This window comes from Pogona vitticeps, chromosome 3 (assembly GCF_051106095.1).
Source record: "Pogona vitticeps strain Pit_001003342236 chromosome 3, PviZW2.1, whole genome shotgun sequence".
Lineage (NCBI taxonomy): Eukaryota > Metazoa > Chordata > Lepidosauria > Squamata > Agamidae > Pogona > Pogona vitticeps.
Window position 1 is genome coordinate 168575883 of NC_135785.1, and position 13538 is coordinate 168589420.

Consider the following 13538-nt stretch of genomic DNA (forward strand, 5'->3'; position numbering starts at 1 on the left):
CTTGTGTTTCCCCGAAAATAAGTCCTACCCCGAAAATAAGCCCTAGTTAAGTGAAACCCTGCCCTCCACCAGGGACACAAGCCCTCAAAGAGAGACTTAAAACTTCGTCCCCTCCTCTCCCACTTCCCTCACTTGCAGAGGGGCTGGTCAGCCAAGGAGGAAGGAGTTGCGCACCGCCAGGAACTTGCTCCTTGGCTGCTAAGTTCCCAACGGCTCTTGAGGCTCGCCCCTCTGCAGTGTGCGCGCTTCCCCCCCGCCAGTGTGCGCCCGGGTGAGGCTAACAAGGCACAAAGTTGGAGGGGGGGGAGGCAATTTCAGAGCTCCAGCCCCTGCCAGCCCTGCCTTTATTTTTCCCCCCCTCCCCTCTTTCTCCTACCGTGACTCTTTTAACCCCCCTCTTCGGTGCTGGGTGGTGCTGGCAGGGCCACGTGTTGAAGCAGCCGCCACCCTTTCCTCACCTGGGCTCGCGGGCTTCAGACCCCGCCCCCTTCCACACCAATGCCTCCCCCTACACTGCTGCTGTTGTTTCCCTCAAAACAAACCCAGTGCCCGCCAGCCCCAGCGGGAGTCTCGGCCCGGGCACCGCCACTGGAGGAACCTGAGCCGCCACCGTGGCGCCTCCTGGCAGCGGCAGAGGCACCCCTAGAAGAAGTGGCACCAGGTACATTTAAAGAGGGGGAAGCAGAACCCAAATAAATAAATAAATAAATAAATAAATAAATAAATAAATAAATGAATGAATGAATGAATGAATGAATGAATGAATGAATGAATGAATGAATGATGGTAACTGAATAAATGTAGATTGTTGTTCTTGAAAAAAAAATAAAACATCCCCCGAAATATAAGCTCTAATGCATTTTTATAGCAAAATTTAATATAAGACCCTGCCTTATTTTTGGGGAAACACGTAGCACTATAAAATCATGTGTTTATGACCTCAATCCTGATAGCAAGAGTGGAAGTGGGAGGAGAGAGAAAAGAGCAGAGGTGGGAGGGGACCACTCAGCAAGCAAGCAAAAGAGAAGAAGAGAGGTCAGAGGGGAGCGCTCAACAAATAAGCTAGCGAGGGGAGGTATGAGGGAGAAGACAGTAGAGTTTTCATTTCTGTGAAATCAAACTCTTACTTTGAATCTAATGGGAAAACAGGGTTCAACTAACAACAACACACTCTGTAACCATAGTCAGAACTAATAAGGCTGTAAGTACAGGGTCAGTTAAAATAGACAGGGAGAGGCACACACATCTCACATGACAGCATACTTTTAAAAATGCATGATATCTGTACATCATGCCTGTTCCTACGTAGGAAATATATCAGGACTAAATTAACCATAAAAATGTGTCAACATAGCATGTGTGGAGTGTGAATTCAGAGTCTCTGGCAATTCAGTCTGCCATCTTGTTCTGTCTGTATTAAAAGAAGCATACTATGGACAAGTCAGTTACATATTTATAAGGGTCATATTGTTTTCAATATTACATTGTATCCTAATAGCTAACTGTATTCTATTGGAAATGAACTAGATTTAAAGATGCTTAAGTTTGGTTAGACCATGCACAATGACAGGATCCATGCTGCCTTTTATACTTAATTCAGATCAGACCCTTGTGCTCTACATGTGTATGGTTGTTTTGCTGTTTAAAATCTGAACTCCAATTTCCACCATGAAAATAAAGCACATTTTAATGCAGCGCTCAGAGCACGTGTTAGGTATGAAAGCAGTAGAATATATTCATCATTATTCCCAAAATTCACTATTTATAAATTGTGTTGGAAAAGGCCTGGTAAAATGAAATGACTAGCAATAGACAGATCTTGAATTTGTTATCACCTTTTGTGAAAAATTAAATCTGGCTGAATTCAGTGATGCTTAGCCTCAAAAGGCAGGATGAGCATTGCAGCCTACTTATTTCAGAACTCTTACTAGCTGAAATCAGCACAGTAAGTCACAAAAAGAGTGGGCTCACTCAATCAGTGAAATTTACAGAGAAGCTGACTCACCTAGCTACCGCTGATTCAATGGGCCTACTGTAGTTGCAACTTACTGTGCCAACTTCAATGTAACTTACAGAGTGTATGCAAGAGCACCTTTAAAATACAGTATGTTGAAAGATAGCCCATAGGATAAGATACTATTATGGACATAGTTTTCACAGTATCTTTAGCTGTCAGTCTAAACATTATAATGCAGTTTTTCTATAATCTGAAAGGAAAACATTATCTTGCCTTAAAAACTTCCACTTGCTGCTGACTTGCTTCCAGCTCTCCTTTTAATGATGCCTGCAATCTCAGAAGTTCATTTTCCTGCAGAAAAAAACTAACTTTAGTAATTTGATTATATTGTATAAGAAAAATATATAGCTATATCAATATTAATTTGATTTACAAAATGGAGAAAAATAGTAAAAGCACGAAGACTTACTGCCTGCTTTGAATCGGACAACTCTTTTTTTGTTTTCACCAGTAATTGCTTGATCTTGGCATTTTTCCCCTCATATTGGTGCACAGAACTCTGAAATGATTCTAATAAACAAAATATATGTTATGGATCATATATTCATGAAATCACAAGGAGAAACTGGATCAAATAATAAAATATATATATACTAGCTCAAGTTTTCTGCAAGTGAAGGAAAGCACAAACATTATTATTTATATATTACAGCAAGAAGTTACAAAGGTTCTCTGAATTTTCTTTTTCTTTTCTTTTTAAGTGTTCCAAATCCCATTGGAAGTACGAAGTTCTCAGACATAAGCCATGAAGGTTTATCACTGACCACAGCTGTCCAGAGGGATTCCCCAGGTTAATTTTTTCCACAACAGGACCATAAACATTTGTGAAATGATGTTTGTGTAATACGCTTGTTTTCTTAATCTTCATAACAAAACTGATTAAGGCTGACTGAGCTGTACTGGTGTCATATGCCAGCTTTGTTGTGTTTCTACTCTACGGCATACATAAACAGCCTGCCTGATAAGCTGAAATATGCACAGAACCACCTTGAGACAAAAAAGGAAGTAAGACATGAAGAACTGCTCACTGATTTCATCCTGTAGCATTTCATGCTTCTGTTTCTGAATTTTAATCTCTTGTTCAAGGTCTTCAATTCTGCTGCTTTTGTCAGTAATCTTTTGATTAAGTTCTTTTACAAAACGTTCATAATCAGCTATTTCCATATCCATCAATGTGCTCTTCTGTGCATCCTGTATATTACAAAATTCAATATGGAACATTTGAAAAATCAGCATTTGCAATGACAGTTTCTAATCTAATAACCTAATATGGGTGTTTAACTATTGACGCTGTCACCTTTTTATTCTAATTTAATATGCCAAGTATAGTAGGACCACCATATGTGCATGATCAGTACCTGCAGTTTCATTTATCCAGTGCCTGAATGAATGGATGGATGGATGGATGGATGGATGGATGGATAAATACACGTTCCCAAAATGTATTACTAGGACTGGACACTAGATGGAACCAGAGACTATGCTATATACCACTGGTTCTTAACCTTGGGTTACTCAGGAGTTTTGGACTGCAACTCCCAGAAGCCTTCACCACCATCTGTCCTGACTGGGGTTTCTGGGAGTTGCAGTTCAAAAGTATCCGAGTAACAAAGGTTAAGAACCACTGGTATATACAAGTGGCTGAATGGAAATGCACTTGTAGCCTGAGGTCTCTGAGGGAAGCAGCTTCTGGTGAAATGGAGAAGCCAAACCCGGCGTGGGTGCAGTTGCTGGTTTCAGGGAAGGTTCCCTTGCAATCATAAGGGCAGGAAACCCAATCCTTTGGCAAGACTGGGGCTGGGCTCCTTCTCTCAACCATGCAGGGACACCAAAGAAACTGGAAGTACAGTTACAGTTGTGTTCAAAATTATTCAACCCCCAATGCTGTAAAGGGGTTTAGGGACTATAGTGTACATTTGGAATTGTATTCAGAATGAAATCCTACAAGGACGTTTTAAAGAACCAAATGCAACTAAAATAACATCAATTGTTTATGTAATACAGTAGTAAATGCTTCTTTTGTGGTTTCTTCATTGCCACAATTATTCAACCCCTTAAAGACTACCACTCTGAAGAAGAGAGGTTCATTCAGGTGTTTTCGTACAGGTATTGAAAACACCTGTGGATGTCACCGAGCACCAATCAAGCATAATAAGCACCAATTAGGCAGCTTTAAAATGACTGTGATACTCAGCTCCTTCTAGACATTTACTGGTGTGGTTACAAACATGGTGAAGTCAAGAGAATGGTCCAGGAAGACAAGAGAAGAGGTGATTTGTCTTCACAGGAAGGGCAATGGCTATAAGAAGATTGCAAAGAAGTTAAACATACCAAGAGACACCATAGGAAGCATCATTCGCAAATTCAAGGCAAAGGGCACTGTTGAAATGCTACCTGGTCGTGGAAGAAAGAAGATGCTGACTTCGACTGCTGTGCGCTACCTAAAGCGTAGAGTGGTGAAAAGTCCCCGTGTGACTGCTGAGGAACTGAAAAAAGATTTGTCAGATGTGGGTATAGAAGTTTCAGCTCAGACAATAAGGCGCACACTGCGTAATGAAGGTCTCCATGCCAGAACCCCCAGGCGCACCCCCTTGCTGTCTCCCAAGAATAAGAAGAGTCGACTGCAGTATGCCAAAAGTCATGTGGGCAAACCACAAAAGTTGTGGGATAGTGTTCTGTGGACTGATGAAACAAAATTAGAACTGTTTGGGCCCATGGATCAACGCTATGTTTGGAAGAGGAAGAACAAGGCATATGACGAAAAGAACACCTTGCCTACTGTGAAGCATGGCGGAGGGTCAATAATGCTTTGGGGCTGTTTTGCTTCTGCAGGTACAGGGAAGCTTCAGCGTGTACAAGGTACCATGAATTCTCTTCAGTACCAGGAGATATTGGATGAAAATGTGATGCAGTCCATCACACACCTGAGGCTTGGGAGACGTTGGACCTTTCAACAGGACAATGATCCCAAGCATACCTCCAAGTCCACTAGAGCATGGTTGCAGAGGAAAGGCTGGAACATTTTGGAGTGGCCATCGCAGTCACCAGACTTAAATCCGATTGAGAACCTCTGGTGGGACTTAAAGAAAGCAGTTGCAGTGCGCAAGCCTAAGAATTTGACTGAACTGGAGGCTTTTGCCCATGAAGAATGGGCGAAGATACCCGTAGATCGCTGCAAGACACTTGTGTCAAGCTATGCTTCACGTTTAAAAGCTGTTATAACTGTAAAAGGATGTTGTACTAAGTACTAAGATTGAATGTCACTTGGGGGTTAAATAAAAACGAATAATGATGTGAGCACAGAAAAGACATTTGTGGTTATTTCATTATAAACTTAAGGTTATACTTCTCTGACCTACAAGTGCCTCTTTCATGTAAATGTAAGCAAGATGACTGAATGATCAAAATCAATGTCAAAATGGCCAAAACATTCAATTTCAGTGGGGGTTGAATAATTTTGAACACAACTGTAAGTGCTTTGCTTATCTGCTATTTCCGAATTCTGCTGTGGATACCAAAGTCCTACTGCAGTATCTACAGTATATGGAAACTATCCCCGTATGATTCCATATCTTCCCCAACAGCAAACAAAAGCAGACATTGAGCCAAACGAATACAAAGATGCAACCAGAAACCAAAAATTGCTAAGAAGCAAGGAACATACGTAACTATCAATCTACCTTCTTTGCCAACTCCAGCTCTTCCAAAACTTTTTGAAGACACTTCTTTTCTTTCTGAAGTTGTATCTGGAGTTCTTCAACTTCTTTCACAGCATTAGTGTGGTCCTGCAATAACAGTTGTAATGGTCTTCATTTTGAAATTTCCAAGACAGTAGCTATGTTAGTCTGTTGCAGCAAAACCACCAGAATCTTATAGTACCTTAAAGAGTAATAAATACGTTTTGACATGTTTTTTGGACCACAGCCATGAATTGAACAGTATTGTTCAACAGCTGATGCCCAATAAAACCCGCTAATTTTAAAGGTCCCTTTGTCCATTTTGAAAAATAACTTTTCTCTTTTAAAAATACTTTTGTCCATTTAGAAAATAATTTATTTATTTTATTTTCTGCTTTTATGTCATCTACCTTTATCTTTTGTTCCTTTAAAAGTTTTTCAGCTTCAAGTTCTTTCTCAGTTTTGGCTTTGGCTTTCTGTGTTTCTAACAGCTGGTTTTCTAACAGCTTGGTGTTAGTCTGCAGTGTCTCAACCCGAGTCAAGAGGTCTTCATTAGTAGAGCGCAGCTGATCTTCCTAAAATGACAGTAGCAACAAGTCAGTATGATGATGTTATGAAATATTCAGGTGCAAGACTGGGTGATATCTTTTTGGGGCCAATTAAAAAAAATTAAACAAATAGCAAGCTTTCATGGATGAAATCAACTTCCTTAGGCTATGCACACCTCCTTCATGGAGAATGCAGAAAAACTGTAGACAAGAGTCCAAAAATTGATGTTATATATCTTTAAGGGATGATCCAGGTCTTCTTGAAGATGGGTCTCTACTATCTCTGCAGTGAGATTTGAATTTTTTCCAAAATTTTTATATTCAGGTACATCATGTTGGATCTTGGACTTTCTGCTACAGTAAAATGTTTAGAGCCCAAAGCAAAAACCCAAACTTTTTTGCAGCACATTATTGACAGGGACCATAATCTAGAGCAGTGGTCCTCAACCTTTTCTGAGTCGCAGACCAATTGGGGGTGTGGGGTCCGTGGGTGGGCAGGGGCACCCATGTGTGCAGGTGGCGGGCTGTGCATGTGGGTGGGGGAGTGCTTGCAGGGGGCGGGACAGCTGTCTCGGTGGCCCGGTCCTGCCATGGCCACGAACCGGCACCGGGCGATGGACCAGGGGTTGGGAACCCCTGATCTACAGGGATCAAATTTATAAGCAGTTTGCATGCTTGGTAGCAAGCAAAGCAGAAACGAGTGACAGGCAGGACTAGGGTCAAAAGCAAATGGGCCCCTCTTTCTTTTCATCTTTTGGTCACTCCATCTTTCTCGTTATTCAGAAGACTGCTAAAAGAGGGACAGGATACCTCTCAGACAGCTTTTTGGAATGAAGCCAAGTACAACATGAATCCAGGATAAAAATCACAGGTTGCCTACACCAGGGGAGAACTTAAAGAGAATGGTTTGAAAACAGGGCATGATTTTTTCATGTGTACCTCCCTTTTTTACTGGATTTAATCCTGGATGCTTCTTTTGTAAGACAGTTTGCATACATTTGATTTTAGATAAATCAAATGATCTAGCTAGTTCTGTTCAGAAATAGTACTTGATAGCAGCAATGTATCCCAACAAAACTACTGCAGACAACCATACAAACGGATTTAATTTCGTGTGCTAAAAATGTACAATCATGGGCTTTGGCTAACATACAATTCTTCACAAAATGTGCAGTCCTGAAAAGTAAAGAAAGTAAGAGAAAGAGGCTGTAGCTGTAATGAGAAAGAGAGAGAAAACCCATAAAGATATCAATTCCAGAAATAAGCTCAAGACAGATTGCTTTTTGTTCCTGTACTACTACTGTTCTGGCTTTTTTAAAAGCTGGCTTCATCTCAAATTCTAAGAATCTGACAATTTTAGAACTAATCCCAGGAAAGGTATCAGGGAATAAAAATAAAGCTGCATCTTGCCTTTTGGCTTGTTGCCACCAGGAGGCAATTTATGGCATGTTATAAATGAAAGGCAGAGATTATTTGGCTGAAATCCTGTTGCATAAGTGCATGCACACAAATCTTTAGGATGACATTAACTGCAGACACTAAACTTTATTTTAAAATTTCCTATCCCGACCCCACCCCATCCCTCATCTCAGGGTCTCCAGGAATCCCTTTTGATCTGAGGAAGTGTTTGGGAGCCTCAAGACTGGGGCAGAGAGTCTTTAGTATCTAAAAATCACTGCTCCCTCCATCCCAAGGCTGACAAAGGCTTCTGAAGTCAAAAGGAATTCCTAGGGAGGGTTGGAACCAGGGCGGGGATATGAAACGTAAAGACTAGTATCTGCAGCTCATAATGTCATCGAGATTTGCATGCACACAGTTCCACAACAGGATTCCAGTCTTCATGTTTAACTGCAACCTTGACCTACATAATGCCTTTAATTATTACTAATGCTGATCAGATGTTCCACATCTATACTGAATAGCATAGAAATAAAAAAATGCAATTGTCTCTCTTATCCAAATAGTTTTACAAAACTCTTTTCTGGTATACACACAGAGAGAGGGATCACATGCCTGCACTCTCTGCATCACGTTGCATCTGGCCTAATGTTTTAAAATAAAACAGTGGTTTTAACAGTAACTAAGGAGCATTTTGATAAGACATTTAATCATAAGATAAATAGTGCAAAGGAGATAACACCCTCTTTGCAGTAAGTAGTGGACAGTGCTTCCAAAAAGTAGAGTGACAGAAATCTCACAGTTCCAAAGTTGTTCTACTCAAACTCTTTACAGAAACTCCATGCTGAGAGAGATTATCCCCTCTGAAAAAAATGATGGTACAGTGCTTGGAAAAGTTTTTTTCAAAGACATTTGGGCTGGATGAGATGGCAGCAACGATCACAACCTGGCATCTGGACTGCAAACAGCATCATTCACTTCTCATACTCCATTTCTTCCAGTTAATTTCCCCTGTGGCTTCCCACTCACCAAATAAGAATAAGGCCATTAAAAAAAAAGTTTTAAATAAGCAATACCTGCTGAGCTGAACTCTCCAGCTGTCTTGTGAGGTCATCGATTTGATGTTCAAAATTACGAGAGCGCTCTTTTTCAAAATCCAGCTGCTCTGCTTGCTTGTCAAACTCTAATAACAGATTCTGGGAACAGATGCAAATGCCTTTCAAATTTGGTAAAATACATTGACCTAAACCGAACATGATTAAACCTCTTGAATCAATTGTTGAATGGCAATCAACATGTTTGTAACCCACAGATTCACTGTGCCTACTTTGCTTGAGACTACCATTTCTGGCTACAAAAGCCTACAATGTACATGCATGTAATGTGCATATCCTTCATTGTTTCTCATAAACAGAAGATATATATTAGGGAATACTGAACTATTCCTTCGTATCAAAATGCAGCTAGAATTATTATTTTTGGCAGCCTTAAAAAATCTGCATCTGTTATATGACTGCAACTATACTACAATGAATTTTAAAGCTTTCTAAAATATCACCCACATGACATTTTAACTGTGGGAATTATTATCTACACTGGGAGAAATTCAGTGCTGAGCACACAGATTTATTTTTAGTTATTATTTGATCTTTTTATACCACCCATTTGGCAGCCAAGACCACTCTGGGAGGTACAGTATACAAAAATATAAACAACAACGATAGAATAACAATATAGAACAGCTACCAAATAAAATGTAACATATACACAATGAATAACAATATGGGACACCGTAAAACATAAAATAAAATAAAATGAAGATAAAATAGAATAAAAATAAACATAGAAACAAAAATAAAAACATGGCAGCAGGTTGGATGTTTAAGTATTAAGGTACTATTGTATCATGGTGGTATAAGATCCAAGAAGGCCTGTCTGAATAGCCAGGGTTTTAATAGCTTGTTAAAGGTTCCCAATGAGGGGGCTAGGAGGATTTCGGGCAGGAGACTGTTCCATAGTTGCAGGGCAACCACCAAGAAGGCTCAGTTTCTGGTAGTGACTTTTCAGGCCTCTCTCGGGGTCAGAACTCCCAACTGCTCTGCCTGTGATGATCTTACCAGATGGACAGATCTAATTAGAAGGAGGCGCTCTGTCAGGTATTAAGGTCCTAAACCATTTTAGGGTCTTATAGGTAAGCACCATCACCTTGAAGCTGGTACAGAAGTGTAAGGCAGCCAAGATGACGGAGATGAGTTGATATTTCCTGACCCCAGTCAGCAACCTGGCTACCAAGTTCTGGACCTGTTGAGGTCTCTGTAACAGCCCCAAGGACAGCCCCATGTAGAGAGAATTGCAGCAGTTTAATCTTGAGACTACCAGTGCATGAACTAGCATGGTGAGGGACCCGGTGTCAAGGTCAGGCTGCAGCTGGGCAATCCGCCTTAGATAGAAATAGGCGGACTGGACCACCGATGCTATCTGGGATTACATAGACAGCATTGGGTCCAGAAGTATGTCCAAGCTGCACACCTCATCCTTCATGGAAAGAGTACCCCCCCGAAGGAGAGGGAGGTCCCCTGATCACAGACACAAGATTTCCATCTTGTCTGGATTCAGCCTCAGTCTATTATCTATCATCCACTCCAGCACAGCATCCAGACACTCAAGAGATGTCCTGGTCATGCATCTTCTTTCCATCATGGAAACCCCCATCCCTCTTCAGCACTACAAAAACCACAAAGGGGGGGTACAGAATCTTTTCTGCTGATGAGAGAGGGTGACTGGACACCACCAATTAGTGCTGAATTTAGGCTGGTTTAACAGATTTTTAAAAATTTACTGACAGAGTTCCAGTCATATCTCCACGTTTCTAGTGTGCATGTACCACTCAAAAGTAGCACAAAGTGCTTTAAAATCATTAAATTACTGGAAAGTTGCCTTGAACACATAGCAGTACTACTTTAAAAAAAAATACAAGCAAAATGTTGGTGGCAAAACAGAGTATAAAAAACTGGGGTGACATTTTATGGCGCACAGACATCACAGCAGCTGTGCAACGTCCAACCTGAATTACATTTGGATCTGTGCCTTTTATCTTTGCTTTCTCCACCTTCTTTTGTGACATGGTGAATTCAGGCTACAAAGCCAACTCATTTTTCAACAACTTCAGTTAAATATAACCAATAAAACAACTTGATGAGCCCTGCATAATCGTTTTATGGGTTTTGCATAAATCATTCAAGGAGATTTAGACAGTGTAGGAGACTTTACACGTAATAAATAACATGAGGGGAAAAGGAGAAATAAAATATGGGAAGACAAGCTGCACCAACGAAGTTTCAGCAGTATTTTGTTTTCCTTTTGGCACAGTATAACCCACTGCAAACAAAGCACCTGGAGATAATTTCTTGATAGCTTCAAAAGCTTATGGCCAGATTCCAGGTGAGAAGTTGTCCAGGGAACACTAAAAAGTTTGAGGTATGTCAGGTTGAGAAGCCGTGATAAAGCATTTCAAGCATTCCAAATGTTCCAAAAGAGATCTGAATTTCACCTTATAGCTCTCGGCTGCCTGAATAAAGTCTCCCATTGAGGAAGACAGTTGCTCTTTCTCCCGCAGTGATAATGACAGTTCTTCTCTAAGTGCCTGCACCTAAATGAAACAACAGGCATAGCACTGTTAATGGTTGGATTAAAAGATTACCATCCAAAAACTGAAAATGAGTGATTTTTGCTCTGTCCCCACACATGAAAATTCATTCTCTTTCAGGAGTTTCTCCTAATTTTCAGTCTGCAAACTCCTCAAGAGTATTCCACTGAGCAAAATTTAACTTGTGAAACTTTGGATCCTACACAATTTGAAAAAATCTTTTTTTTTTCTCCCAGTATATCCAAGAGTTTAAGAACTAATAACTGTTGAACCCAGAATACACATAACCAAGAAAAGGAAAGCCAACTACAAGCCTTGTTTCTAAAATGAAATGCCATTTTGCACAGAAAACTCTTAAGCTGGAAAGTTCCCGGACTCATGCCTATATCACTTTGATTTTGTAGGGTGAAGACAGCTCTCTTAATGATTTGAAAGGAAGTAAACCTTCGCAGAAACCAAGTAATGGCTTTAAAAATAACATCCAGTTTTTTCAGTTGTCCCTGGAACACACAGGAAGCTAATCATACAAAGAGATACTCAGTGTGGTGTAGTGGACAGAGTGATGGACTAGAATCCAGGAGACCTGGGTTTGAATCCCCTTTTGACAATGGAAACTCAGGAGGGGTGTGAAACTGCTAAAGCCAATCCTTAAATATCTCATTTGCCTTGAAAGTCCTGTTAGGGTCACTATAAGTCAGTTCTAACTAGACAGCACATAACAAGAATCATGCAGAGGCTGAAATCCAACTTGACATTCATAGAAGCCTTGAGACTTTTGGCCTCTCCCTGTCGCAGTCTCTTTTGACTATCAGAAACAGAGTCCAGAGGAATTTCCAGCATGAAAGCATTCAGTGATTGCTGGATCTAACTTTTCTGGTTTCAAGGCTTGAGAATTAGCATCTTAAGTTCGTATGCAACCAGCCCTATATTTTCACTATACACCCTGTCAAAACTGATACTGTAAGAACATGACCACATACAAAGGAGAGGACATTCAGTGTCCCCAGCATATCAACAGCATGTAACTCCCAATCTTCAGGCAATCTCATGTTTAAATACATGTTCAAAGAGTAAAGAATGTTCCAATCAATTACACATGGGAAAGCTGTAAAAAACATTTCCAACTGGAAACGAACAGAATAACTCAAAGAACCCAAACACACCTATGGAGTCCTAGAATGACATTCACAATACCCAATGTGACGGATACCAGATATATCTAACTTGATCTTGGTTACCTCTTTCCTGCTAGAATCCAATTCTTTCCTTAACTTCACAGCAACAGCTTTAATTTTATTTAGCTTTTCTTCCTTTTCTTTCAGCATTTTTTCCAAATTCACTAGATAAGTAAACAAAAGTGAATTTAAAATATGACAAAAAAAGTTCTTGTGTCAGAAAAAACCCCAGCAATTTCTTTAATTGTTCCATTGTTTATACTTCTAAAGGTACCGTTCCTGTATGGGGGCAGAGCAGCCCTAGAGCTTCATGCTCCGGAAACCTCCTGGCTAGATTACTGCAATTTTTTTGGTTCTGGGGATGCCCTTGAAGCTAACTTAGAAGCTTCAAACGCATTTCAAATGAATAACCAGAAGTATAAATGATACAGCCAAACAAAGTTAAATTACAGCAATTCTAAAATAGCCACCCTGGTTATTTATTCTAAGCACCACTCAAGGGGTAAATGCTTATGTTTTATTTTCTTCCTGTGTGTGGTGGATCTTTGTAGAAAGAGGTCTGACTGCAAAGTTCCACAAAGACAAGACACAGACAGAGATTAAGGGGGAAGCTAACAGGGTTGGCTATAAGTGAAGAGCTGGCAGCAATCGGCAGGGGCTGAGCCTCATAAGCTAGTGCCCATTTGCCTAGAGGACCAGATCCTATTATGCTGCTCTCACCCCCATAAATTTACCACTGAAGGGAAGCTGAAATTTGGGGGGGGGGTGGCTTCCAAGTTTCAGGTCTGAGCCAAAGGGCCTCATTGCCCATCACTACCAAGGGCTTGATGTCCTCCCTACCAAGATTCATAGGCACAAAGGAAAAGAAAAATCTTCATACAAGCACAGGAGGGTTCCAAGGCTAAAATGTCTCAGCCCATAAAGCAGCACTGGGGAAATGGGAGAAGCCATGGTAAAGAGGGAAAGATTGGCAAGCCCAGTTTCTGCATTCTTCTAGAAAACCAAACCATAATGTACTCTGATGGGACTCTCAAGGGCAAGCCACCTCAAAATCTGAAAAGGCAACCAGGTCTCACT

General features: G+C 40.6%; 1 protein-coding gene across 2 annotated transcripts in view; it reads right to left on the reverse strand.

The window, feature by feature from the left end:
• The window catches only part of GCC2 (GRIP and coiled-coil domain containing 2), a 40832-nt gene that overhangs the window by 12865 nt on the left and 14429 nt on the right, over nt 1-13538 (reverse strand). For both annotated transcript variants that reach the window (XM_020784019.3, XM_072994547.2), the window contains exons 8-15: nt 12525-12625; nt 11191-11289; nt 8717-8836; nt 6105-6269; nt 5698-5802; nt 3046-3208; nt 2427-2527; nt 2231-2308 (exon numbers count right to left, since the gene is read on the reverse strand). In XM_020784019.3, the coding sequence (XP_020639678.3) occupies nt 2231-2308; nt 2427-2527; nt 3046-3208; nt 5698-5802; nt 6105-6269; nt 8717-8836; nt 11191-11289; nt 12525-12625 (932 nt within the window). The remainder of the gene's footprint in view (nt 1-2230; nt 2309-2426; nt 2528-3045; nt 3209-5697; nt 5803-6104; nt 6270-8716; nt 8837-11190; nt 11290-12524; nt 12626-13538) is intronic.